The sequence below is a fragment of the Hemiscyllium ocellatum genome, chromosome 24 (assembly GCF_020745735.1).
Source record: "Hemiscyllium ocellatum isolate sHemOce1 chromosome 24, sHemOce1.pat.X.cur, whole genome shotgun sequence".
NCBI lineage: Eukaryota > Metazoa > Chordata > Chondrichthyes > Orectolobiformes > Hemiscylliidae > Hemiscyllium > Hemiscyllium ocellatum.
The window spans coordinates 45,915,454-45,942,157 of NC_083424.1; the positions used below are offsets into that span (position 1 = coordinate 45,915,454).

A 26,704-nucleotide genomic window follows, 5' to 3' on the forward strand; every position below is an offset into this window, starting at 1 on the left:
GGCATAGCAAGCCACTACAAAATGAAGGCATCACATGTATAGACATGACAACATAAGGAACAGAATCTCTTTCAGGTGACACCTACAAAGCCACGTGTGTGCAGTGGAAGCTTGCACTATGAGGAAGTTTGCAATCAAAGGAAAACTAAAAGCTCACTCATATTGCCTTCTTTCCGTTGAGAGAAATAAATGTAGTTGGCTGACATTGGATCAAAAACCTCAGTGACCTCTCTTAAGCAACAGGGCATGGCAAACTGCAAGATGTGCAAATATCTCTCCAACCTGAAGAATGTAGACACATTAAAGTTTATCTGCACAGTCCCCTTCACGACTACTTCACTGTAAATTGGCAGCAGATAAGAAGTCTCAGTAGGAGTACTTTTACTGAAGCATTGCTTTCTTACAATGCTCTTGAGGTGGTTCAGGTCCCCACTATGCACTCCGGTTATATATGTCCTCTTGCTGAGAGCGCTGCTCTGCATAACCTCTCCAAGTTTCGCTGTATTTCAAGGGCCATTTCCAGTTGTGCATGCAGAGTTCAGAAAAAAGCTTCTTCAGCACCTGTCACACAGTTGCCTGTATCCTTTGCAATATCAAATAACAGAAGAAATTAAATATTGTCACATTTTGTTGCATTTGGGCATGTATTACTTCAGTATCGAAGTAGTCACAAATGGTGTGAACATCTCCAATTCTGACTTGAAGGAAAGGTAATTTATGAAGAAATTTAAGATAGAACATAGAACATTTCAGCGCAGTACCGGCCCTTTGGCCCTCGATGTTGCGCCGACCTGTCATACCAATCTGAAGCCCATCTAACCTACATTACGATTAGGTCAAGGACAGTACCCTGAGGAACTCCTGCAGAAATGTCCTGGAGCTGAGATGACTGAACTCTACCACAAGCATCTTCCTTTGTGTCAGGTATAACTCCAACCAGTGGAGAGCTCCTCCTCCCTGATTCCCACTGATTCCAGTTTTGCTAGAGCTTCTTGATGCCATACTCAGTCAAATATAGTTTTGATGTGAATGGCAGTCACTCTTACCTCACTTAATACACTTTTCAATGTGATTTGTCCAACAAGCATGCATCATGGGACATGGGTATTTCTGGCACAGCCAGCATTTATTTCCCATCATTGATTCCCCAACGGGCAGGTCAAACAATGGTGGTCTACAGTCACATTAGTGAACCATTTAGGGTTTTGCAGTGATTATAATGTAGTCATTGGCCTAACATTTTATTCCAGACTTTCTTTTTTCAAAAGTTGAATTCAGATTTCACCATCTTCCACAATGGGAATCAAACCCATGTCTTCACAGCAAAGGCCAAGGATTAACTGACCAGTGGCATTACCATGATGTTACAACCTCCACTCTCACATGCCACATATACCATTTGAGTACATTTAGGGCACTCTTAGCACGAAAAATATGTGCCAGCAAGTTCAGTGTCTCAAAATTAATATTTAAACAGCCATGATTTTATTTTCCTATTTCAACAGGCAAAGCTCCAGAAACACCCTCACAAAAGGCTGAAATCTTGAAAGTTGTAATAGTTTGAATAGCCAGCTAAATCTGTGTTAGCACTGATACTAATGGCTATGAAAGAGGATCTTTCTTCACTAGCTGAAAAAAAAAAGGAATCTGTCCAGAAAATGACTGTGCTATATTTGCACAACACAGTTGAGCTTCAGGTAACTTTTTACAAGGCAACAGAAGCCTGCCCTGATTTCCAATTGCAAGGATTATGTCATTATTTATTCAAATTTATAAATTCAACTATGTAATTAAGACAAAATTCACATAACAGTTGCAGACTGAATAAGTACTAGTTTCATTTGATAAGTGGTTTTGCAATATCAATCCATGGCCAGGACGTTCAGTGAAACAAAAAGAGACTCTTAACTACAGGATCTGGATCAGTGGTGCTGGAAGAGCACAGCAGTTCAGGCAGCATCCAAAGAGCAGCGAAATCGACGTTTCGGGCAAAAGCCCTTCATCAGGAATAAAGGCAGTGAGCTGGAAGCATGGAGAGATAAGCTAGAGGAGGGTGGGGTGGGGAGAGAGTAGCATAGAGTACAATGGGTGAGTGGTGGAGTAGATGAAGGTGATAGGTCAGGGAGGAGAGGGTGGAGTGGATAGGTGGAAAAGAAGATAGACAGGGATTGGACAAGTCCAGGCAAGTCATGGGGAGAGTGCTGAACTGGAAGTTTGAAACTAGGATGAGGTGGGGGAAAGAGAAATGAGGAAGCTGTTGAAGTCCACATTGATGCCCTGGGGTTGAAGTGTTCCGAGGCGGAAGATGAGGCGTTCTTCCTCCAGGCGTCTGGTGGTGAGGGAGTGACGGTGAAGGAGGCCCAGGACCTCCATGTCCTCGGCAGAGTGGGAGGGGGAGTTGAAATGTTGGGCCACGGGGCGGTGTGGTTGATTGGTGCGGATGTCTCGGAGATGTTCCCTAAAGCGCTCTGCTAGGAGGCGCCCAGTCTCCCCAATGTAGAGGAGACCGCCTCGGGAGCAACGGATACAATAAATGATATTAGTGGATGTGCAGGTAAAACCTTGATGGATGTGGAAGGCTCCTTTAGGGCCTTGGATAGAGGTGAGGAAGGAGGTATGGGCACAGGTTTTACAGTTCCTGCGGTGGCAGGGGAAAGTGCCAGGATGGGAGGATGGGTCGTGGAGGGGGGGCGTTGACCTGACCAGGTAGTCACGGAGGAAACGGTCTTTGCGGAAGGCGGAAAGGGGTGGGGAGGGAAATATATCCCTGGTGGTGGAGTCTTTTTGGAGGTGGCGGAAATGTCGGCGGATGATTTGGTTTATGCAGGAAGCATTCACCATTTTGCTCCAGAGTAAAACTGAATACTAAACATGAAAATGGAAACTCAATTTTAGCAGAAACAAATGTCTAGATTTCTGAACCTCACATCATACCATGAACAGTCTTTAATTTCACTGGATCAATACATAAAAATGTCCTAACACCATTGAGGTTTTTTAGATTAGATTAGATTAGATTACTTACAGTGTGGAAACAGACCCTTCAGCCCAACAAGTCCACACCGACCCGCCGAAGCGCAACCCACCCATACCCCTACATTGACCCCATACCTAACACTACGGGCAATTTAGCATGGCCAAATCACCTGACCCGCACATCTTTGTGACTGTGAGAGGAAACCGGAGCACCCGGAGGAAACCCAGGCAGAAACGGGGAGAACGTGCAAACTCCACACTGTCAGTCGCCTGAGGCGGGAAGTGAACCCGGGTCTCTGGCGCTGTGAGGCAGCAGTGCTAACCACTATGCCACCATGCCGCCCACTAAGTCACCACAAGTCCTACATTGATTAGAAATAGGATCACCACCATCTTCATAAACATGGATATACTTTGTAGGAGGAGGGTAGTTCTCATTGGAAGTGGTATTATCCCTACTTCTGAGCCAGAAGGCCCAGGTTCAGGTCCACATGCTCCAGAAGTGTATAATAACATCTCTGAACAGGTTGATTACAAAATATCTACCTTGTAAAAGAACAAGGCAAAAATGGCAAGTGAGATTTAAACGTAAGAATAGAGTGTACACAAGATTAGATGCTTGTTCAGGAGAGTCAAGATAGTTGCAACTACTTGAGGAGAAACAAAATTGTAATGGAGTGTGTTGGGAAGTTAAGGCTAAGAGCAGTTTTTTTTCCACAGCATGCTATGAACAATGAAATTGTAAAAGCAGGCCTACAAGATTAACTCAAAATATATATGAAGTCTTTTGGAGAAATAGCAAGTAGATCAATGTAGTTCTTTGACCCAGATAGTATCAACATCATTATGCAAGTAATCCCATTAGTGTTAACCATTCTGGAAAGACGACAGAATAAAAATGAAGTTTGTCAAGACAATAAAATTGCTCTGTCACAACTTTTCATTAGGAGGGTATACACATCATTTCAAAAGGGATAACTTACTATTCCTGATATTGTTCCAATTGATGTTTGTAAAAAATGGATGGCAGATGAGTCCCTCATAGTTCAAACGTTCCTTTGCTCCACATAGCAGACTTTGCAATAAGTCATAAAATTCCTCACTAGTTTTAGGCTCTTCTGGAAATTTCAGAGTTCTCTGCAATAAGAGATCAGTATTAATGTCGGAGTAGATAATTAAATTCTATTAGCAGTAAAACATTACAATGTAAGTGAATAAACCAATACCCTAATCAACAAACATTGCGCATTTAGAAACCCTAACCATTATATTTCTCTTTAGTCACACAGAATACACAAAGTAGTCACACAAAGAATTTCAACACACTGAACTGCTTGATAATACCAGGATGTACTGTTTTCATCTTTCAATCATCAGCTTCTTAACCATTTACAAAATTTACATTAAACCCCTCCAATGGCAAGCTTATCCAATAGTCTTTTGAAATGAATGTTACTAAATCACCTCAAAGCTGACACAAAATCATATTTGACAATCTTCCCAATCCTCTTGGGTTATCAAAATGATTTGTTAAGTAGAAATTTTCCTTTCTGAAATCATGATAATTATATTTGATTTTTTTACTACTATACACAATTTTTGGTTTCAAATGATTATCAGTTCCATTATTTCCACACAAAATTAATGCAAGGTTACTTGGGATAGGTAATGCCCACTTTTCAGCCTCAAACAGCCTCTTACAGCAGGAAGGTAGTCCATGCAAGCATGCAGTGAGGAGGAGAAGGCAAGATGAGTGCTGTCAAATTTCTACCATAAAAATTGTTTTGCTATTGCCCATGTCAATTTTGGAATTTGGACAGTTCAGCTCAGTTCTCCTGATGCCCAGTGAATTTGCTCAAAATTTGTCATCAACTCTCCAATCTACCTCACCACTCTGATGAAATCATATCAGATTTTTTAATCCTATTTTGCAGACAATTTCCTTTCTTATAGATCAAATAAAATTAATTAATTTTGCCTTGGTTAACTGTTAGGGTCAGACTGGTCAAGACTGAGCCAAGCCTGCAATCACTGAGGTTCATAAAATCACCAAGTGGTGCAGCTGTAACTATAAATTTCCAAAACTTGCCCCAAATTCTGTGAATTTTCTATTAGATTAGAAAGCAATGAATGGAACTTCTTTATTCATGTAAGAAAATAGAAAGCAGGGAAGTACAGGCCTGTAGCTGAACATCTGTCCTAAGAAAATTGCCAGAATCTATTATGCGTGTTATTTAAAGATCACTTCAATCTCTATACAATCAGACAGAGTCAACACTTTTTTTGAGAAAGAGAAAGTATTTGATTAATTTATTCATGTTTTTTGAGGAAGTAACAAGCAAGGGGACCTTTTGGATATGGTGTACTTGGATTTCCAAATGGCTTTTGCCACAAAAATGATTTCAAGTTAAGAGCTTATTAAACTGGGGGCAACTCATCTTTATATATAGAAAATTAGTTAGCCAGCAGGAAACAGCATGGAAATAAATGAGTTCTATTAGGATAACAAACAGACTGTCATAAGTTCTGGGGTCTCAACTAGTTACAAACCACGTTATCAACATGGATAAAGGCACCAAATCTATGGCTACTAACTTTGCTAATGACTCAAAGACAGGTGAAGAATACGTTGTGAAGCATCTACAAAGGGATATAGATAAATTAAGCGAGTGGACAAAACAACTGGCACAGTATATAATACAAGAAAAACTGAATTTATCTACTTTGGCAGGGAGGATATAAAAGCAGCACATTATTCAGAGACTATTTGCAATGGACTGTGTTACAATCCAGACTAGAAGAGTGTGCAGTCACTCCAGTCCCACTACTTCACATGTCACAACATGCAATCAAAATACTTTCTCCAGTTACCATGACCACCAGTTACTGGCCCACCAGGGGTCTACAGCAAAGCAAGCAGTTTAAGAAAGGAATTGCTGATGCCCATAGCAAACTTTCAATGGCCTCTTTTGAAAAATACATTCCAAATATATTCACAAAACTTGAAATAAACCATCTCTCCACAATTCTTCAAAGCACAATTCTTCCAAACACTTAAATATAAAACAGCTTTGTAATAAATGCAGAATTCTACCTGAGAGGAAGCTCAACCACCTAGCAAGTTCAATAGAACCTCAGATCCTGATAATCTATACCCCAGAGTACTTCAGGAAGTGGCCCTAGGAAAAGCAGATGCGTTGGTGTTCAGCTTCCAACATTCTACAGGCTCTGGAACAGCTCCTGCAGACTGGAGGATAGTTATTGTACCCTCCATTTAAGAAGGGAGGCAGAGAAAAAAAACTAGGAAATATAACCCAAATCAGCCTGACATTGGAAGTGGGGAAAATTCCAGAAGAATTAATAGCAGAGCATTTGGAAAACAGTAGCAGGATCCAACAGAGTCAGCATGGATTTACAAAAGGTAAATAATGGTTGACAAATCAACAGGAATTCTTCAAGGATGTAACTAATAGAGTTGATGAAGCAGATATGGATTATGTGGCTTTTGACACATAAGAGATAAATATGTAAAATTAAAACAGTTGGGATTGGGATAGTGCAATAAGATGAATAGTAAACAAGTTGGCAGGCAGGAAACAGAGTTGGAATAAACAGGTCTTTTTTTACCAAATGATAGACAGTTACTAGTGGCGTCCTACAGGGATCAGTGCTCGGACCCCAGCTATTTGCAATAAACACAAATGATACGAATGAAGGAACTAATGTCTCTAAATTTGCAGACGACCTAAAGCTTGGTGGGAGAGTGAGCTGTGAGGAGGGTGCAGAAAAGCTTCAGTGTGATTTGAACAAGTTGAGACTGGGGGCAAATGCATGGCGGATGCAATATAATGTGGATATATGTTAGGTTTGGTAGCAAAAACAGGAAGAGAGCATATCATCTGGATGGCAATCAAGTGAGAGGAGAATGTGCAACAAGACCTGGGTGTTCTTGTACACCAACTCTGAAAGATAATCATAGTGGTGCAGCAGGTGGTAAAGAAAGCAAATGGTAGGTGGCCTTCATAGTGACATGATTCACGTACTAGAACATGATGTCTTTCTGCAGTTGTGCAGGGCCTTGGTGAAATGACACCCGGGACGCAGTTTGCAGTCTTGATCTCCTTATCTGAAAATGTTCTTGCTATACAGGAAGTGCAGCAAAGGTTTACACACTGATTCCTGGGATTGTTGGACTCGGAGTGGTTGAATCAATTAGGATTATATTCATTGGAGTTGCAAAGAATTGGGGGGTGGTGGGAGGTACAATCTCATAGAAACCTATAAAGTTTCTAACAGGACGAGACAAGGTGGTTCAGGAAGGAGGTTTCCAAAGGCAGCAGAGACCAGGAGCACAGGTCAGAGTGTAAACCATTTAGGACTGCAATGTGGAGAAATTTCTTTCCACAGAAAATAGTGAACCTATGAAATTCACTACCACAGAAAACAGTCAAGGCTAAAACATTATATGATTTCAAAGATTTGGCTCAAGGAATAAAAGGGATGGGGGGGGGTTGTGGTGTAGGAACAGCCTATGGAGATGATCAGCCATGAACATAATGAATAGCAAAGCCGGCTTGAAGGGCCAAATGGCCTAATTCTGCTCCTATTTTCAATTTCAATGCTCGATTAATAAGGCAGTGAAAGGTTACAGAGGATAGAGAGGAAAGTCAAATCAAGGCCACAGGCAGATCAGTCATGATTTTTTAATCAAATAACGTAAAACATCCAAAGGGAACAAATAGTCCACTGCTGCTCTTTATTCGCGTGCTTGATATGGATGTTATCAGACAAATATAAAGCAAGTATTATATTCAGCTATTAAGACAGGGTGACCAAAAACCTGGTCAAAGAGATAAGTTTTAGGAAGTTGTTAATGGAGGAAGAGATAAATGGGCAGAGTTATGGTTCAGGATAGATGGTCGCCAATGAAGGAGTGAAGGAAATCATGTTTGTGCAATAGACCAGAATTAGAGGACTGGGGAGATTGATGTTTGTAGAGCTAGAAATAGTTATGCAAAAGGACAAAAGAGTAAGACCATGGAGAGATTGAATACCATGATAGGGATGTCTTAAGTAAAGGTTTTTCTGGACCAATAGCCCACATAGGCAAGCAAACAAATGGTAATAGGCATTGAAACAAGTTTAGATACCAAGACCAAAATTTTGAATATGTGAGAAACCAGCTGGGAAAGTATCAATATTTAAAGGGAGTGACAACAAAGCCGTGGATGAGGGTTTCAGCAGGTAAACACACGGAGATATGTGACGTTGCAAAAATGAAAGTTTTTGATATAAAGAGATTGTGTGGTAAGAAACTGAGTTAGGGACAATGTAGCAATCAGGCTGGTTCAGTCTGAGCAGCGAGGGAGGGGATCTGGAAATTAAGGAATGGCAAATTTGTCGAGGGCTGATGGGATAGAGTTTGATCAATTGTTATCAATTCCCCAGTTGGGGGAAACAAAGACCATAAGAACTAGGAGCTGGAGTAGGCTGCTCAGCCCTTCGAGCCCACTCTGCCATTCTATAAGATCATGGCCAATCTTTTCGTGGGCTCAGCTCCACTTACTCGAATTTTCACCATATCCCTTAATTCCTTTATTTTTCAGAGAAGTACCTACCTTAGCTTTTAAAGCGATTACTGAAGTAGCATCAACTACTGCCCTGGGCAAGGAGTTCCATAGATTAACAATCCTCTGGGTGAAGACATTCCTTCTCAGTTCAGTTCTAAACCTGCTTCCTCAAAGCTTGAGTCCATGCCCTCTTGTCCTAGTCTCACCCACCAGTGGAAACATGCTACCTATTTCTATTTTAATTGATTCTCTTCATAATTTTATATGTTTCTGTAAGATCCCCCCTTCAAAAGAATTGAATCAGTTTTTATACATTTACATTTTTTTAAATGGAACCAAAATTTATGGCATATTTCCAAGAGAACCACAGGAATAAAAATAAATTGATGTGCATTATGATTGATGTGCATTATCAATGACTACGTCACTTCTGCCTGGCAGAACTCAACCCTAACAACTTCCCATTGAAAAAATAAGCACAAAAGATAATGAAAACAAAAATGCTGGCTAGTGGAGAGGACTGTTATAGTGAGATTCACTACAAAATATTGTGAAACTGAGAGTGCCCATGTAGTTCAAATATATTAATATTTTATCTGGAGATATTTTGATATACAAGCCAACAGTTGTAGCTTACAGAAGCATTAAGAAATAAAAATTACTTACACACAGATGAGATAGGCACAAATGAAGAAAACTGACCTCTGCCTAACAGAGTTTCAGACATGACAAAAAAACGAATCAAAAGGAAATTCCAGGCTGTTTTCTGTTATTCTCCCAAGGACAGATTAATCTCACCCTTATCACTACACCAATGTAGTTATAGAAATGAACTGATAAACATTATTTAAAAATAATTGCTTCTTTTCCCTCCAATCGCCCAAAAAAAATGCACTTGCCACACATCATGTGTGGGCAGGGAACCCGCTTTCAGAACTCAACTCTTGGATCTCAGACTTTGGATGTGTCGAAGGAGTTCCCACAATAACAGTCAAGTCCTTTCCCACAAGAAACTATTCAGCAGCTCTCACCTTTCCATAGAGCGGGAGATCTACCAGATTGCAAAGTACAAAAAAAAAATCCAGTTTCTCTCACTCAACAACAACCCGTTATGTCATCAAGTCTTCCAGAAAAGACACTTTACCAAATTAATCATATACAAAATATTAAAACCAATTGATTTTAATTGTCAAAAAGCACACTATACTCAAAAACTACTTTAAGACCAAAGATGTACAAACCTGAAAGTTTCTAATGTTGCTGATGGTTTTGGCTGATGTTCCCTCAACAAATGGCGATCTCCCGTAAATCATTTCATAAGCAATCACACCTAAAGACCACCAGTCACATTCCACACCATATGAAGAACACCCATCCCCATTCGTTACAGTCAGTACTTCAGGAGCCATGAAATCTGGTGTACCAACTGGTAACTTTGAGCTAACCTGTTGAGGGGAACAAAAGAATCAGATATCAAAATACATAATACTTAATAACTAGAGCTCATAACTGATAGCTTTTTTTTCAGCAGTATATAAAATAGTAAGATGCAAATAGTTTAAAATTGTGGGTGGATAATTTCCATTGTGTAATATAAATCGGTAAAATATTGCATGTATGTCACATTATAGCACCCAACATTTTTATTGTTGTAAAATCATGAAAAAACATTTAAATTAAGAATTGGAACAAGAAGCAGTCAGGCACTGATATTTGCTTCAGGATACTGTAGTAAAAATGGATATAATTTTTCTTTCTAGTGTTTAAGTTTTTTTAAGATTCCAGAGACTACACCTGTTGAGAATCAAAAGCCAATCAGTTCTCATAGCATTTTCAAAAGAGACATGCTTCACTGTTGCTTCTCTCTCAAAAAGGTTAAAATATTTACAGGAAAACAGCTGCAAAGCATCTCATTATTTTAAATAACCCAATGCAAGGTAATTTTGAAAGAGTCATTAAACTTATATATAGTCATTCTAAATCTTACTGGAAGACAAGCAACATGGCACCAGCTATTCTTTCAAAGGTAAACTGATCAATAATATTTTAGAACTATTTTGCACCATCTTGTACCACGATCACTTGGTATCTCATTAGATACAAATGAAATGTGAAGGCTAATATAATAATATACTAATATAATAAACTAATATAATAAATTAGTCTAATATTTAGACCCAATATTGTTGGATCTGGTACATTTCACTACTTTTCAGGAACCAACAGGTACAGTGTTGTGTCAAAAGTGACTGATACTTACACGTGTACACTATCACAACTAGACTTGTCCTTCCCTCAATTTTCCACAATAATTTATTGTATTAAATTTCAAACTGTCTTGAGAGGTACAAAAAACAAAATAGAATCAAATTATTGTCAGGAACACAACTTTAGGATTTTGATATTGTGGATACTTGTTCCTAAAATACCAAATTTCCAAACCCAATCTTGAAGAGAATATCAGGATTTCTGTGAAGATTGAGGATTTAGCTAGATTAGATTAGATTCCCTACAGTGTGGAAACAGGTCCTTCGGCCCAACCAGTCTACACCAACCCTCCAAAGAGTAACCCACCCAGATCCATTTCCCTCTGACTAATGCGCTTAACACTATGGGCAATTTAACATGGCCAATTCACCTGACCTGCACATCTTTGGACTGTGTGAGGAAACTAGAGCACCTGGAGGAAACCCACGGGGAGAATGTGCAAACTCCACACAGACAGTCGCCCGAGGCTGGAGTCGAACCTGGAACCCTGGTGCTGTGAGGCAGCAGTGCTAACTACTGAGCCACTGTGCCACCCCCAATGGTTAAGAACAGTCTTTTTATTGCAAGTACAATTGACAGATCCTGATGTTAGATCACAATTTTATTTTACTATCCAAAAAAGTAAACTATACAGTTCATTGAGGCTGCTGCCTATTCAATACAGTTATAACTCATCATAGGCATCAACTTTCCATATTTCCTGCATCTCATATTCCAGGATTCCCTGAAACCCCAAAAATCTGTCTATCCCAGGCTTAAACTATCTTACAATCCACAACTATCTAAGGTTCTAACATCTTAAGAATCGCAACCCACCCACTGTAAATGTTCATCATTTGTGGAGGTACCACACAGAACAGAATGAGTGGGCAAACATGTGGCAGATGCAGTACAACATGGCTAAATGTGAAGTTGCACACCTTGGTGTGAAAAAGAAAAGAAATGTTATTTAAATGGTGATATATTGGCAAGTGCACATGTACAAAAGGATCTAGGTGTCCCTGCACACCAGCTATTGAAAGCAGACAGGCAAGCGCAACAAGCAATTAGGACGGTGAATAGTACATTGGCCTTCATTGAAAGAGGATTGGAATTCAGATGCAAGATTATCTTATTGCCTTGGTTAGACCACACCTGGAACACTGCATGCAGTTCTGATCTCCCTACCTAAGAAAGGCTACACTTGCCAGAACAAAGTGCAGTAAAGATTCATAGGCTATAAGCCGGGATGGCAGAACTGTCTGAAGAGATGAGATTGTGGGTCTGCAGATACTGAATTAGAAAGATGAGAAAAGGATCTGATCGAAGCAAAATTCTAACTGGAACACACGGACTAGTTGCAAGAACAATGCTTTCCCTGATTGGCGCATCTAGAACAAGGCACACAGTCTTAAGACATGTGGTAGACCATTTCGGACTGATATGAAGAAATATTTCTTCACTCAAAGGATTGTGAACCTGTGGAATTCTCCAAGAGGAGGCCAAGTAACTAAATATATTCAAGAAAAGATAACCTTAAGATTTTAAAAGGGATATGGGAGAAAGTGGAATTGAGATAGAGAACCAGCCACAATCATATTGAACACCAGAGCAGGCTCAAAAGGGATGAAAACTCCTACTTATAATTCAGAAGTCCAAGCATACTTCATCTATTAGTTCTGCTGTATGTATCTTACTAATTATTCCCTCAAAAAACTCAATATTTTAAACAGGACTTCCCTTTTATAAAACCATGTTGACGTTGTCGAATACTACAAGTTTCTAAGCACATTGTTTAGACTTCCTTCATAGATACTAACACTTTTGTAATGACTAATGTCAGACTAACTTACCTACAGAATTTCTATATTCTTCTTTAGTGAATAGCTGTTTTATACTTCCTAGCTTCCAGTGTAGCAAGACTTGAAACAAACACTCAAATAATTTTCCCCTTTGTAACCTGGGACTAAACAAATTGCTATTTGAGGTGTGCGGATGCTTCAGATATGCATGTGATAGAAATGGTAATATTTAAAATTTATTTTTGAAAAGTGACAAGCACCGGCATTGTGCTTTGCACAACATCCAGCGTTTTACAATCAAGTATTACTGAAGTGTGATCAGTTTTGAAACGAAAGAGCCCAACAGCAAATTTACAATATAGCAAGTTCCCATAAATTGGCCAAGGTTCTGGGTGTAACTTTCCTGCTGTTCTTCAAACTTACTGAACATTTTAGGTCACCTTAGATAGCAGACATAACCATGATTAAAAACCATTATACAAAAGATTGTCTCCTCCAATAATGCCAAACTTAGTCAGTAACGCATTGGAGTAGAAGCTTACATTGTATGACCAAGTCTCAAAAACAAATGTTAAAACTAAAAAAAAAGTGGTGACACAGAAACAAGAGCACAATTGTTTGGAGAAATGCCTAAAAGGTGAAGCAAAAGTCATGAAAAATGGAGTAATCAAAAAAGGGACAAATCCTACATACTGGATTACCAGCATGGCAATGAAATAACCTGGAAAACTGAGCCAATGCATTGAACCAAATGATATTAACAAAGCTTTGAAGGGATCTCACTACCCCATGTTAACCACTCATGAAAGTTTGTCACAACCTTCAAGGCAAAATGTGTTTACTATTGTTCATTCAAAGGATCGTTGCTGATAAATGAAGCAGGATAAAGAAACAGTTTTTAAACTATATTCTGGATTCAGTTTGGGAGATATAGATAGTTACACATGCCATTTGACATTTTCACTGATCCAGAAGAGTACAATGCAGGCAGCATGAAATAGTCAGTGACATTGCCAGGAGTGGAAGCTATTGTGAAGATCTGCTGAAGATCTCGATGCCCCCAAGAGTGAACCCTTGGTTCCACGATCGGTCAAATAATCAACAGGAATGCAGTCTGTTTCAGCAAGCTTTGCAGTATATTCTCGACGCCAAGCACAGGTTTGTCCAGCAACACAGAGGTTAACAGCTCCTGTGTTCCTTGAGCAACTGCATAAATTCACTTAGAATAAGGCAATTTTTAATATGTTTCTTAAGAAATAGTACAGCCTTAATTACAGAATAAAGCCAATAAAATGTGATAAATGACATAATGGACAGCAGGTTAACCAAATGATATTTTCTGGAAAACAAAGTTGTTTACTACATAGTCATCTCTTCCCACCTGTATTTCAAGGTTAACAAAAATAGTTAGTAACGTCCTATCTAGCTTAGTTAATTTCATGCTGTGAAGGGTCCATTGTTCTGCTTTACCTTTAATTCAGTTAGCTCAGCAATACAGGAATGCAGCCTGAAGCCATTTTAAACAGTGTTAATTTGCAAGCCAAAGCCATTTTGTTATGTTACTTTGTATTAAGAAGCCATTTTGTGGTTAATAAAAGCATGCATAAAAATGACTATTCCTGACAACTGTCTAATTCCAGATTTTAGATCCTCACTGCTTGTCAATGAATGTGGAAACACGATAGAAGCAGCAGGACAGTCCACAATTAGAATCTATATGATTGCTAAAGAGCTCGCCAGATGAATCTGATGCTGAACAAAAAAATATTGCAACTGAAGGTGCCTAAATTATACGGACAATAAAAGAACTTCACCCAGATTCCCCCAACAAGATGAGAGTTGTATTAGATATGCAGCAATTCAATAAATGTGAAATCAGTGCAATCAGAAATCAATTTGTTGGGTCCATGAACTAGGAAAGTTCTTGCCTAATTTATTAGAGTGAACATCTATGCAAGCTTACCATAGCGGTACTTAAGTGTGGAACAGAAGTAGCTTTCACTGGAGTCAACAATAAATCAACATGCTATGAAAATCACCAACCTAATAGGGAGTTTATACCCAAAAGACAAGAGTCCTGTTCTGACTAACCATGAACAATGGGAAAAACATTCCATAAGGAAGGAACAGTACTCCAAGAAAGAGTAGACACTAAACAAACTGGCAACAATTTGCATGCATGTCATCAAAAGACCTTTAGAGATAATGGAGGAAATGCATATACATATGAAAGTGGCACAGACTAGAATTATTATAGTTTTGCTCACAACTGATATTTTTTCGTGGTGTCAATGCATATATTGAGTAACTTGCAACCTCAAAAAACATATCTTTTTTTCTGTAATCATATGAGGATGTTTGGCAATATGCATTTGAACATAAATGTACTAGGTGAAAGTGAGGACTGCAGATGCTGGAGATCAGAGTCAAGATTAGAGTGGTGCTGGAAAAGCACAGCAGGTCAGGCAGCATACGAGGAACAGGAAAATCGAAGTTTAGGGCAAAAGCCCTTCATCAGGGATGAATGTTATGTATATGCATTTTGTAATAATATTCATTCCTGATGAAGGGCTTTTGCCCGAAACATAGATTCTCCTGCTCCTCGGAAGCTACCTGACCTGCTGTGCTTTTCCAGGATCACTCTATACATAAATGTAATGTCTGGCTTGCTGTAGCTTTGTGACCTCCATCTCTGTTATATTGCTTTCACTTTAGAATGAGCTACCCTTAAGTATGTTACATGAAATAGCAATCATCTGATATTTGCCCACATTTAGCATTTTCTGTCCTTAAAGGTGATGGATCATTTTTCTTGAGCAGAAATAAGGAACACCTTAAACCAATACTTCTATCATTTTGAAGTTGTTTCTTATTTGTTTGACCTCCCTATAGTTAAAATGGATTATCAAGATAAATATATTGTATTGCAGCTGAATTTTAAAGATAATAGATCTTTGGACCATTTCCACAGAATAATGGTGTAGCAGTGTGTTTTCCAATTCAATATCAATAAAAACAGGATAATAAAACTTCCTGCTTTTAAGAACTTGAAAATACATTGTAAAAGGTTCTCTGTCCCTGAAGGACTTGTCAATTTCTAGACTCTACCCAAGCTACTAAAGTCAAATAATGCAAATCTGAACCTTTTGCACAGTAGATCCAAGAATCAGCCACCCTGAGAAACCCAAAAACATTTTGTACACAGCATTCTCCATGTACCTCCAAACAACTGCACACAATTTAGTATATCACACTGTAGTAATTCAATTACAGTACTTCCATACACTCGCTTGGACTCAACAAGCTGATGTATTAAAATATAGACTCGCTTGGGCATTCTGGAGTTTTATCCATACCGTTTTATTTCCTGTCAGTTTGGCTGCTGATCCAAAATCTGCCAGTTTAATATGTCCTGTTCGATCAATTAGGATATTCTCAGGTTTGATATCTCTGGGAAGAGAAAGAAAAATATCATTAGTAAAAACACCATGTGCAGTTTAGGAATTATTAATGGACAATTCCACACTTCCACATAAAAGTACTAGTTTGCTAATTGATAGCTTTGAGTAAAAAGTGAGGTCTGCAGATGCTGGAGATCAGAGCTGAAAATGCGTTGCTGGTTAAAGCACAGCAGGTCAGGCAGCATCCAAGGAACAGGAAATTCGACGTTTCGGGCCAGAGCTCCTGATGAAGGGCTCTGGCCCGAAACGTCGAATTTCCTGTTCCTTGGATGCTGCCTAACCTGCTGTGCTTTAACCAGCAACACATTTTCAGCAGTAATTGATAGCTTTCCCAACTCACTAGCAGTATAAAGCTCTAAGCCGCATTCTAGCACCTGATCATAGCCAGGCCAGTTACTGAGGAAGTGCTGCATTGTTAGTGATGTTGCTCTTCTAAAACATACATCACCATAAATTTAACAATAAGAGTACTGAAACAATAGTCTGTTCCACAGTTAATGAAGAGGAGGTACAAGAGGAGATTACTGTATCATCATTTTGAGATGCAGAAATCTGAGATGCTGTAAATTGAAACAGCAACCATTTCTAACTGATAAGCCCACAGGCTCTCTAAGTGTGGCAAGACACTGCTCCCTATAGCAAGCTCATCTAACCTGGAATTGGATCCAATTAACTCAAAATACAATCCTTAGAGGAAGCTATACTCTACTCCAATTTATCTACATTAACCAGGCTCATCAATTGTGCAATATTAACATGATCTCAAAATTGGTCTCTCAGGTTATCTCCAGATAAAGCACATGGTTATCTTTCAATGCTGCTGCCTTATTAAATACAGTCATCACAGGATTTCAATTAAAAGGAATCCACTTATACAATGCTTGTTGGAGTTAGCTTTATTTTATTCTGTGTTCTCCACTAACAAAGCCAACGAACAGAACACCCTAGTATTAATATATTGGCACACTGATTTATGGTCTGCCTTATACAATGCAATTTTGATTATCCAAAAGTATTTTGTTCATGTCAAGCAATTTTTTGAAGGAGTAAAATCCTTTATGTGCACAATAATCATAAAAATTATATATCAGTGGCTTTGATTATACTATACTAGAAGTGGTTCTGTAACACATTGGTTGCATTCTTGTGCAACCCTGTGTTATAGAAAAATTGTGCTTTAGAAAGAGCACTTAATGCGTTGGCGATGTAATCATGTTACAGCCAACAAACGTTTTAAAAATTCAGGCAATAGAAATAGTGCCCTCAATTCGTCAATTGCGTTACAGCAAATTCACGTTAATGAAATGCACGTTATTGCAGAATGGCCTGTACGTCAGTAATGTTATTCTTCACTTAAAAACACAGAAAAATAAAGGTAATAGTAGGTAAGTAATTCTGATTGTACTACATGCCAAATCAGTGAGCAAGTGTGGGCAACTGATAGCCATATTATTTGGGACAGTACTTAGTGGTCCTGAGAGCATTGCTCACAATTTGGTAAAAGTAAAAAATATTGCAAATGTTGGATAACAAAGAAAGGAGTAGCCTCGGGGGCAACAGGATGTACCACAATAGGACATAGTATTTATCATTGGAACAGTGGCAAGTGTGATGAAGATTACTAATATCTGGGCGTTTCGATTCTAAAATAGAGGTAATTGGTTCTGTGGATGTGACCTCTTTTTTAATAAAAAGGTCAAAGTGATTTTGAACATGGTTCAAAATAGCATTTTCAAGAAAGCATGCTACTTGACTAAGCGATGAACTAAGTGTAGGTATCTGGTGAGATAACTGAAGTGTTTACAAAATTTAGCTTTTACCACCTACAAAAAGAGAGACCAGGGCCAGAAACAGGATCAGTTGAGAAGTAGAGATCCATATCAGCAGTGCTTAATTTGAGAGTTTAAGACCAGAGTTAGAAAGAAGTGTTAAGCTGTTTTAGCAGTCTAAGTAGACATGACTAGAAGTCAATGTTGCAACCAGTTCCTGAGAGAGTTTCCTGAAGTCATTACTGTTCCAGACAGGATACTCCAAATTATTAAGCTTCCGGGTGAGAAGAAATATAATGGCTCCCTTTGGATAGTTAGTTTCTTCCTTGAGTTGGTCAGAACAAAGTTAATTTGAAAAAACAGTTCCCCCCTTCTGGATGCCTTTTTTCTCCTCAGACCAAGCTAACTGAGATTTTAGAAGAAGCCAATTTAACCAGTCTTTTTTGAGTTAATGGGAGAGAGAGTTTATTAGTTAATGATTGTAAGAATAAACAATAACATATCATCAGAAATGAGGAGTCAGAGAAAGATAAACAAGATAAAAGAAATATGGATCAGTATTCATGGATCATGCATGAAGAGCATGTGCAGGATTGTTGAGTTAAGTAGTTAACTTTGGAGATTCTTGATTTTGCAGGTTGGTTGAAATTCTTTCGTCCTTGCTTTCTTTTAGATTCACTACAGTTTGGAAACAGACAATTCGGCCCCAACAATCCACACCAACCCTCCATAGAATTACCCACCCACTTCCCTTTGACTAATGCGCCTGACACTACTGGCACATCGCTGGATTGTGGGAGGAAACCGGAGCACCCAGAGGAAACCCACGCAGACACAGAGAATGTGCAAACTCCATGCAGACAGTTGCCAGAGTCTGGAATTGAACGGAGGTCCCTGGCACTGAGAGACTGCAGTACTAACCACCGAGCCACCGTACTGCCCTAGTGATGGTGTTTGGCTGGCAGCACCAGAGTGTAAAAGTCCTGTGTTCTTTTCACAGCTTGCTGGTTTCTTGAAGTAAACAGAGTAGAGTACACATACATACCTCAGCTCACTAGGAAACCTTAAGACCATAAGACATAGGAGTGGAAGTAAGGCCATTTGGCCCATCGAGTCCACTCCGCCATTCAATCATGGCTGATGGACATTTCAACTCCACTTACCCGCATTCTCCCCGTAGCCCTTAATTCCTCGAGACAACAAGAATCTATCGATCTCTGCCTTGAAGACATTTAGTGTCCCGGCCTCCACTGCACTCTGCGGCAATGAATTCCACAGGCCCACCACTCTCTGGCTGAAGAAATGTCTCCGCATTTCTGTTCTGAATTTACCCCCTCTAATTTTAAGGCTGTGTCCACGGGTCCTAGTCTCCTCGCCTAACGGAAACAACTTCCTAGCGTCCACCCTTTCCAAGCCATGTATTATCTTGTAAGTCTCTATTAAGTCTCCCCTTAATCTTCTAAACTCCAATAAATACAATCCCAGGATCCTCAGCCGTTCCTCATATGTTAGACCAACCATTCCAGGGATCATCCGTGTGGATCTCCGCTGGACACGTTCCAGTGCCAGTATGCCCTTCCTGAGGTGTGGGGACCAAAACTGGACACAGTACTCCAAATGGAGCCTAACCAGAGCTTTATAAAGTCTCAGTAGCACAACGGTGCTTTTATATTCCAACCCTCTTGAGATAAGTGACAACATTGCATTCGCTTTCTTAATCACGGACACAACCTGCATGTTTACCTTTAGAGAATCCTCGACTAGCACTCCCAGATCCCTTTGTACTTTGGCTTTACAAATTTTCTCACCGTTTAGTAAGTAGTCTATGCTTTTTTTTTGCCAAAGTGCAAGACCTCGCACTTGCTCACGTTGAATTCCATCAGCCATTTCCTGGACCACTCTCCCAAACTGTCTAGATCCTTCTGCAGCCTCCCCACTTCCTCAGTACTACCTGCCTGTCCACCTAACTTCGTATCATCTGCAAACTTCACCAGAATGCCCCCAGTCCCTTCATCCAGATCATTAATATATAATGTGAACAGCTGCGGCCGCAACACTGAACCCTGCGGGACACCGCTCATCACTGGCTGTCATTCCGAAAAAGAACAATTTATCCCAACTCTCTGCCTACTGTCAGACAGCCAATCCTCAATCCATCCCAGTAGCTCACCTTGAACACCACGGGCCCTCACCTTGCTCAGCAGCCTCCCATGTGGCACCTTTTCAAAGGCCTTTTGGAAGTCGAGATAGACCACATCCACTGGGTTTCCCTGGTCTAACCTACTTGTCACCTCTTCAAAGAATTCCAACAGGTTTGTCAGGCATGACTTCCCCTTACTAAATCCATATTGACTTGTTCTAATCAGACTCTGCTTTTCTAAGAATTTAGAAACCTCATCCTTAATGATGGATTCTAGAATTTTACCAACAACCGAGGTTAGGCTAATTGGCCTATAATTTTCCATCTTTTGTCTTGATCCTTTCTTGAACAAGGGGGTTACTACAGCGATCTTCCAATCATCCGGGACTTTCCCTGACTCCAGTGACTCTTGAAAGATCTCAACCAATGCCTCTGCTATTTCCTCAACCACCTCTCTCAGAACTCTAGGGTGTATTCCATCGGGGCCAGGAGATTTATCAATTTTAAGACTTTTTAGCTTTTCTAGCACTATCTCTTTTGTAATGGCAACCATACTCAACTCAGCCCCCTGACTCCCTTTAATTGATGGGATATTACTCATGTCTTCCACTGTGAAGACTGACGCAAAGTACTGGTTAAGTTCACCTGCTATTTCCTTATCTCCCATCCCTTCTTCCAGTAGTGCACATAGACACGAATTGAACTGGCTTTTAACCCTGTTCCTATGGTTTCTTGAAAAAGGAGAAGACACAAAACATGCCTCTCACCTAGTCTGCTGAAAATTCCCCATCATGTTCATAATCTGAGAGAACTCCCAACACATTAAAGTTCAATTTGTAATGCAATTCTTGTGTCCATTGCTTTAAAGCTTTCATGACACATTATCAGTGTGACATTCCAGGAACACTCTCTCCATCTCCAGACAGCTTTAAATTTACACCTGCAGTCATTTATCTGGCTAGAGCAGTCTTCTTTTAAAAAGCATGTGTTTGAATTAAAAGTTCAATATATTCACAGATGATCTGGGTTATGATCCATAGTCATTACACTGGTGAGGAAAGGTCAATAAGTTACCCTGCTTAAAAGTTTTTGGGAGACAGAGAGAATCACATTTGGAAAATGTAAAGAAAGTCATTGAAAGCAAATGTTTGCAACTTTATTAGCTCAGTAAGTAATTACAAATGAAGGTAGGAGTGATGCTTCATTTGGGTTGAATGTCTGTGAATGATATTGCTGGGAACAAAAAAAAAGTGTTGCATCTTTCTTTTTGCTATTTTTAATTAGATCGCATATACATATTATTACAACAAAATAGAATTGTTTTCTCAAAAGTACATTGTCAGCCTTATACAAATATGTTCAGCCACTGACCACTACAGTAACCAAAATTGGAAAAGCAGCCTATTTCATTGGCATGCCAATCATTTTCAACAGTCACTTCCTCCCTAGGCTTCAACAGTGGCAGTACTGTGCAACAGGTCCAAGGCACACTATAGTAACTCACCAACATTAGACATTCCAGATTTTTAAAAATTGAATTCAAATTCCACTATCCGTTGTGGCAGGATTCAAATCTGGGTCCCCAGAACATTACTTGGATCTCTGGATTAACAGTTCAGCAATAATACAACAAGACAATTACCTCAGACGACAACTTATTAAACAATAATATTTTAAGCACATATTAACAATATGGAAATATATTATAACTTAAATAGTTCTACAGTCCATCAGAACAAAATAGGATTCTGTGAATGGAACAGAGCTGAAATAATTTTAAAAGAAGAAGGTGCTCAGTTATGCAGAACAAATATCACAACAACATGGGAAGATAATACCTACTACAGTACTCTGAATCATAGAGAATCAAAAATAACCACAAAAAATGAAGTGCATGGGAACACAAGATGTTATGGTTTGTAATATAAAAAGCACTTCAACAATTTATACTCCCCTCACAGCCACACATCATCTGCTCTATTATCACCTTGGAAATGTCTTAGGCTATTCTTACTACAGTAAACATTTATATTAAAGAAAGTCAGTAGTTATCATCTTTCTGAATTGTTTGCTCAAAAGGAACCATAAACCATAGTCACCTTGTAGAAAGGGTGTATACTAGAATGCTCCACACAAAAGCCCTCATTTTCATTGCCTTAAAAAGAAAATTTTTCCCAATTCACTCAACAAAAATAACAGATCTCAAATCCAGTTGGTACAAGGTACTAAAGATTACAGTCATATTGCAAATAAAGGACCAGCAACAGAAACATAGGTCAACAGTCATCTAGTAGCACTGTTCATTTTTCACAAGGGTTTGTCGCGAACAACATATTTTTGTCTTGAAATATAAAATGGAATTAGTTAATTTAATTCTGTCACAGTACTGGAGGAGTTAACTTCAATTTCACTCACAATGCAATATTCTAGCTGATTTGGAAATAGTAACCAATGGTCTTATTTCACAACACCCATTCTAGCCTCTCAATTCAAATGCAAACTCTGGGCATTTTTTTTGAAAATGTATTTGATAGGTGTCATTTGGTTAAATTAACAATTTTTCTTAGATTCATGAAGTTTTGGAAATTGTTCCAGTTATTTAAAATCAGCATAAAAATGTGTTGCTGGAAAAGCGCAGCACGTCAGGCAGCATCAAAGGAGCAAGAGAATCGACGTTTTGGGCATAAGCCCTTCTTCAGCATGTTTTGCTTTTTGAAAATAAAAAGCATGCGTTCTATCAAAGGCAGTTAATTTAGCCAGACAACTTATATAGTTGGTAAGAAAAAGACCATGTATAAAAGTTAATTATAGGATAGACGTGCAAAGCAATTATTACTTCCCATTACAAAGAACAGATAAACTAATAAAGAAAACTACTCTTAACGAGTGAGATTGTACTTCTATTTGCTGGTTTAATTACTATTACAAGTAAAGAACCTCTACGTGAAAAGCAATGTCTGAAAACCAGACATATTTATAAACTTCCATGCAATTTTAATTAAGTATTTCCTTTCAAAATCCTGGAAAATTTGGTTAGGTGCTACATTTGTGCAGTAAAGCTCCAGACTAGTTCCCAGCTTTGTCACTTCATGTGCTGCACTATCCTGCTCTATGATCCACTTGACCTAAACTTCTCATTGTTTGATCAACAGTCTCATTCCCAATGCTAGAAAATTTGAAGTGCTATATTTGTTATTCAGTTTAAGAAGTTAAAATCTGAGGCATTATTCACAGGTGGCACTGTGCCACCTTGTTTAGTTCTTTGCAAGAAATATCCCTTGAAAAGGAGATTCAGTTTGTTTTAGTTCATCTTCGGACGAGCTAACAACCTGCACACTAGTGCCATTTCTTTTCTACTAGCTGAGAATGCAGGATGCCTTACAGATGCTTACCGATGAACATAGCCCATTTCGTGAACACTATGAATAGCCAGAACTAATTCGGCCAGATAGAATTGAGCCATACTCTCATCAAACTGATCATCATAACGATTCAGGAGTGCCAACAGGTCCCCCCCTGGCTGGTATTCCATTACCTAAAAGCAAAAGAAAAGTCATTTTAATATATATTCTACAACTCAATGTGCAGCATTTAACATATATTCTGTATAGCATGTAACTTTTAATATAATAGACTTCCATGAATCCAAGCTTGGAAAGAAATAAATACATATATTTCAATATCAAGTGAGAAGGGTCATGGAGGGGAACTGCGTAGTCTTGGCACAGGTACTCCTCAATTAACACAATTTTTGTTTTACTACCCATCATTCCAAAAATGCACACCTGATTGGTAATAACTTACACAATTCCCAGCAACTACCTCCACTCACCATTATTCCTAAGCATTTTAGCCATCTAAGCTAAAAAACGCTGGCAAAGAAAAGGAGAAAATCTATTCCAAAGTTAAATTGGATACACTTTCGAAATTTGAGTATTGCAAGCGAAACATGGATATCCAGAGACCTTTGGGTCTTACCGATTCAACCTTGTGCACAATTCAAATGTACTGCTGATAAACGAAAGCAAGTGGCAAAATCATAAACCAAATTGGTCAAGCACATCTAAGGAAATAGAAGATTTACATGAGTTTCTACAGTAATCTGTTTTGAAATAATGTGGTTTCCCTTAACAGGCTATTTTCAAGAACTTAATTACCATGTTAAATTGATAATTACCTGGAATTTCTTATCAAGGAAGCTGACAGCATACCTGGAGCTATACTTGAGCAAATTGTAAAGACAAAACGGATAAAATTGAAATAAACACATTTCCAGTGAGAAAACAAAATTTGGTTGGTTTAGTCTAAATCAAATACCTTTTGAGATTTAAGATTCAACAAAGAGGAGCTGAGCAATTCTCCAGTGTACCAGATTGCCAGTGTCTGCCTACCTCTGGGCCAGAAAATCTAAGATCAAGTTCCACCTACTCCAGAAGTGAGTTATAGCACATCTGAGTAAGCTGAATAAAAATATTTACAAGGTAGTAAGTACCTACTCCAAAAGGAAAAATGTTCTCAACTATAGCCATTGGTTTTTAAACAGTTCAGTATTAGTTTGACCCATCTATCAAGTAAGGTCCATCTGCAAATCAACCTCCAAATAATTAGACTACCGATTTGCCTAGGATTTAGAAAAGATCAGCACCCAACTATCTATGTGACTAGGTATCTCAGGTCCTTTAAAATCAATATATTCTTTTGCTTTCCATCAGACCTGATAAAGCCAACAGACCAAGTCTATTTCCAAAATATGTCAGTTGTCCTGTCAGAGCTGGAGTGACAGTAAGGGGAGTGTTTTGACTATCAGGGCAACTACTGAGTGAAAATGTAGACGAAGCCCAAATTCTCTAAGTGCATAGATATCACACACAAGTGATTATTTGCTATTTCAGTTCCCCGCAATCAGAGGCAGACAGTGTCACGCTGCATTGAGCAACAGGGTCAAGCTGGAAAAGTATAAACTTTTATGCTTCAGGAGGAGGCATTTGTGCTGAGCAAGTACTCCAGTTTTCTGCAAGTAGTTTAATAAATGGAGCAATTATGCCAAGTTGCAATGCATCCAGTTCCAAATTAGAGCTTTTGGACAATCAAGCTTTTTGAGTTCACATTGATAAATGACAGATACAGCTTTCCCACTATTACTTCAACAACTAGGCACAATTTTTTTTGAAAAAGTGAAAAATAGTAGTAATACTTTCAATTTAAATGGGAAATTTACTGCATATTTAAGATATTTGTAAATAGATCCGCTGCATTACTATCCGTTTGCACATTCTCCCTGTGTTTGTGTGGGTTTCCTCCCATAGTCCAAAGAAATGCAGGCTAGGTGGATTGGCCATGGGAAATGCAGAGTTACAGGGATAGGGTAGGTGGTGGGGCTGGATAGAATGCTCCTCTAAGTGGTCAGTGGACTCAAAGGGCCAAATGGCCTGTTGAGATTCTGCGATTCTAAATATAAAATAAACCTGCCAAGAGAACCAGAATCTCTTTAGACACCAGTGTCCAGATATGTTGAGAAAGTTAATCATTTGCATGTAGATCTTGTACTGACATTTTTGTCCCCAAGAAACCCAATCACTCCATCCATCCACTCTATCTTGTGGCTTGGTGCTATTGTTGCTCCTCTTATCATTCATCAAGAGGTGCAAAACAGAACTGAATAAGTTTTTCCCATGCTCTGTTGAAGGCTGGTAATACAGAATTTTTACTGCATGCCAGGTATTTGAAGTGACTTCAAAGAACTTGGAAATCACCTGCTAATTGACCCTGGAACATTACTGACAACTGTGCAAATAGGTCTCCTGGCTGTTCAAGCCAAACCGAAACGATTAAATAGACACTTAATTGCTTGTTTGCATAACTTAGTTACCCAAAAGCAGTTCTCTGCTTCATTGCAAACAATCAAGATGAAACTTGGAGGACAGGATTAATGTCAAGATCGAGACCCAATGTCATCTTTAGGGGAGTTAGCTCCATGATGCATCCAATCTACTTGCCTGTGAGCACTCTCCCCTTAGAGACTGAATGCATGCCAAGTCAGTGTAAATTGTGCATTAATTGGCTGTTTAATTGTTTCCTGTTGATAAGTATTAACTGAGGATTCACTTGTACTCCTTTGTGGCACTGTGGAAGTGTCTCTATTCCTTGATCGGGAGGGCTGGGCTTAAGTCCCACCCGCTCCAGAGGTATATAATAACATCTCTGAATAGATTGATTAGAAAAATACATTTAAAAAGAAAGTATGATTAGAAGTGTCAACCTTTGGAAAACCTTGTATTCCTTGGTATTAGGCTTTTGTAGTACTGTGGTAGTGCCCCTACCCGTCGGCCGGGAGGATTGGATTCAAGACCTGTCCTCTCCAGAGGGGTGTTTAAACACCTCTGAACGGCTTGATTAGAAAAATATGTTTAACAAAATAAAAGGTATGAGCTGGAGATTCACTTGTACTCCTTGGTATTAAGACTTTTGTGGTGCAATGGTTGTGTCCCTACCTCAAATCCAAGGAGCCCAGCCTCAATTCCCACCTACTCCAGTGGAGAGTAATAACATCTCCGAACACGTTTATAGAAAATATTCAATTCCTACCTGCATTAGAAGTACAGTAAATTATAACATATCTAAATGGATTGATTAAAAACAAAAAAAGTAGTGTCCAACTGACTTGGATCCTGCAGTCATGAAACCCCAGAGATCATGAAGAGATAGTCCAATTGAACTTACATTCAGGTGGAGAGTTGTA

General features: G+C 39.0%; 1 protein-coding gene across 9 annotated transcripts in view; it reads right to left on the reverse strand.

The window, feature by feature from the left end:
- Positions 1–26,704, reverse strand: part of cita (citron rho-interacting serine/threonine kinase a) — a 217,920-nt gene that overhangs the window by 162,703 nt on the left and 28,513 nt on the right. For all 9 annotated transcript variants that reach the window (XM_060843752.1, XM_060843750.1, XM_060843753.1 and 6 more), the window contains exons 6-9: positions 23,358–23,500; positions 15,952–16,045; positions 9,788–9,991; positions 3,960–4,113 (exon numbers count right to left, since the gene is read on the reverse strand). In XM_060843752.1, coding sequence (XP_060699735.1) covers positions 3,960–4,113; positions 9,788–9,991; positions 15,952–16,045; positions 23,358–23,500 — 595 coding nt within the window. The remainder of the gene's footprint in view (positions 1–3,959; positions 4,114–9,787; positions 9,992–15,951; positions 16,046–23,357; positions 23,501–26,704) is intronic.